General features: G+C 40.5%; 1 protein-coding gene across 1 annotated transcript; it reads right to left on the bottom strand.

The window, feature by feature from the left end:
• Window positions 1-728: 728 nt before the first annotated feature.
• On the bottom strand, window positions 729-2,486 carry LOC133736455 (uncharacterized). Its single transcript, XM_062163944.1, has 3 exons — window positions 2,254-2,486; window positions 1,606-1,690; window positions 729-1,267 (listed from the first exon to the last, which is right to left on the bottom strand). The coding sequence occupies exons 1-3, from the start codon at window positions 2,368-2,370 to the stop codon at window positions 1,026-1,028; spliced, it is 444 nt and encodes a 147-aa protein (XP_062019928.1). The 5' UTR covers window positions 2,371-2,486; the 3' UTR covers window positions 729-1,025.
• Between the last annotated feature and the right edge of the window lie 398 nt (window positions 2,487-2,884).

The raw sequence follows: 2,884 nt of genomic DNA on the forward strand, positions 1-2,884 counted from the left end.
TCTCGGGTCGGATTGGAAGATTCGGGTCGATTTGAGACTGATCAAATTGACTCAGTTGACTAGGCATTGGGACTCGGGTTTGTCGAGGAGGAGTTGGGGTTTCGGCTAAGGAAGGGGTCGAGTTCAAGGTTGTCGCCGGCTGGGAAGCCCTTGTTGGACTGGAGGCGGTCTAGCAAGTTAGGACCAGACTTGGTAGCGCGAACCAGAGCATTGTCGAGCTAGATGGATCTGATTGGTTGGCTGGACAGAGTTTTGATTTAGGATTGAACAAGTGATGATCGGGGTCAGAGATCTCTCTGTGGCCTTGTTTGGTTTTCTCGACTTCTAGGAAGACATAGAGAAGCTCTGATTGTTTTGTGAAACTCATTTAGTGAAGATGAAAATATAAGAAGACAGTAAGGGTAATTTGGAAAATTTAATGCACAAAAGAGAAAAATGGTGTGTGGTTTATAAAAAAGAGAGTGCAAATTTCACTCCCCTTCAAATATTGCAATAAATTACAAAAACCAATACTTTTCCATACATGAGCAAATGCGGGTCCAAAAATCATAGCAAGCACACTTTGAGATGCCCTGTAAAAACGGACACACTGTGATGCCCACAACATAAAATGGAATTAGAGATAATAGCATTCAGTCTACCCTCCAAAACCCTCTCGTATAGTCCCCACTGAACATACAGGACAAGAGACAAGATTCAATTACGTCATCGTTCTCGTTGCTGTCAGGATAATGAAACTCTATGTTAGGGAATGCGAAAAAATATTATAATCGAGTATGTTATAATCGCTCTCTGTTCACTATATTTTTGTTGCCGGAATTGAAATTTCCAGCTCGAGATCCTTGCTCAACTGATGAAGGCACAGAATCTCTAGAATTAACTCCACGGATATTCGCCATTGATGTCATAAATGTGCCATTCATAGACAACTTTTTGGGCATTACTTTGTTCACATTTCTGGCAGGCTGTCCCAACTTGTTTGGTTTTGCAAGTGAAGAAATGGGTGGTTTTCCATTAGCATTCCCTCAAGCCATATTACTTTTAGTTTGTAAAGCTTTTAGTTTCCCACGCTCTTTTTCTTCAGAATCACTCTGACTGTCATCGTCTGAGAAGCTTATCACAAGATTATTGTTGGGCCCCGAGTGGGCACGTGGAGGACGCCATCCAGGTGTTGGTACTCTGTTCGCATCATTGCTCTTCTGGGAAGTAGGTTGCTTGGAGGTTTGGCACTGAATATCAGCAGAGCTTGCAGGAGATACAGCCTTCCCTGTGAGATAAACATAAGTCCATCAGACAAATCTAGTACACGATGCTGAATCATGAGGGACCTTGAAATTTAATGCGACAAAAGAAAGTCACCAATAAGTGCACTAGTCTGCTACATACATGATTTGTTGACATCTGCACATTTTCATTTCACCCACATGCCTAAGACCAACTTAAAATTTGTCAAAAAAATTTATTTTGGGAACCATCAGCCTCAGATGTATTGCCAATTTGGCAGGAGTGGGAGCTCGACAAGATGATATATATGAAATATTCCATCTTAATGTTTCAAACAAAACAAAATAAAAATATTTCCCTGTGATGAAAAGCAAGACTTACCCACTTGATTCCCATGGGTGAATTTGTTCACCAGCATGGGCCCTGTAGTACCAGTGGAACGTGCAACCGAGAGAACAGGATTTTCCTGTGGATATTGGATAAAGAGTACCCATTAAAGACAATTATGTATCTTCCTTGACTGACTATAATCACAACACACAATCATTAGCAAAATAGAAACGGTGGAAAGGCATTATCAGGTAAGAACCGTTTTAATACAGAAGCTCGGAAGCAGAGTCAATCAGGTGAAGAACCTTATGATCTTACCAACCAATACCTCTATATTATCACTCATTCCAACATAACTTCTAACCATAACCCCTCATTGAATCCAGAACTTTCCGGTAGCGTAACGGAGAAATTAAAACTCAAAACAGTGCAAACCCCAATTTCATGTACACAGAGACTAATTTCAACACTCTTACTCAATCTAATCCTATAAGTTACCCAAGCTAAAGTAAACTCCAATATCCAGGAACTGAAACAATCTAACATCAAAAATCCGATTCTAATTTCCAGAATGTCCCCAAATCTATACACAATACTCATGCACTGAAACAACAAGCTCAAACAGATAATAATCAAGAACCAAAAATCAACACACAAGTTGCAGATGGGGCTAGGGTTTGGGGAGAGTAATAATCTTACGTCATTATCATCCGAAGAGAGCTCGCCTTCTTCTCTGGATTTGGGAGGGAGCTCCGAGTTAGGGCTTTTGTCCGCCGCGGACTCGACTTGCATCGGCGCTGCGCCGTCGGGCTCCATTTCAGGCGGCGATTACGGGTATGTCAAGGTTTGGGTGACTGTGAGATTTGGAGAGTAAGAGAGGGAAGACCTTTATTGCTGTGAGATGTGAATTGCGAACCGATCAAGGGGATCCAGAAAAGTTACGGTCCGGAATTGGGCCAGCACACCCTTTAAAATATATGATATTTTCAATAATTAAAAGAAATTATAAATGTGAGAAATAATATGGAGGTATTTTTTCTTTTTCTCTTTTTGTTGTTTCCCTCTCGACTCTAATTTCATTTTTCTGTTAGATTCATCTAATCTCTTATTCCCGTTAACTTTTTTTTTTTTTTTTTCTGTAAAGTGGGCCGGTGCGGTTGGCCTCAAGTTTTGATTAATGAAACCATAGACTACAAGGGGAGGACATAGAGCCTAAACCCCATATTACAAAATGTAAGGTATTCTAACATGCACTAATTGGTAAATAGTGCACATTTGACAACTCTATTTGCTTTGACAAATATGTGCATAACGGAAAGATAACTCTACA

The sequence above is a fragment of the Rosa rugosa genome, chromosome 1, assembly GCF_958449725.1.
Source record: "Rosa rugosa chromosome 1, drRosRugo1.1, whole genome shotgun sequence".
Classification (NCBI taxonomy): domain Eukaryota; kingdom Viridiplantae; phylum Streptophyta; class Magnoliopsida; order Rosales; family Rosaceae; genus Rosa; species Rosa rugosa.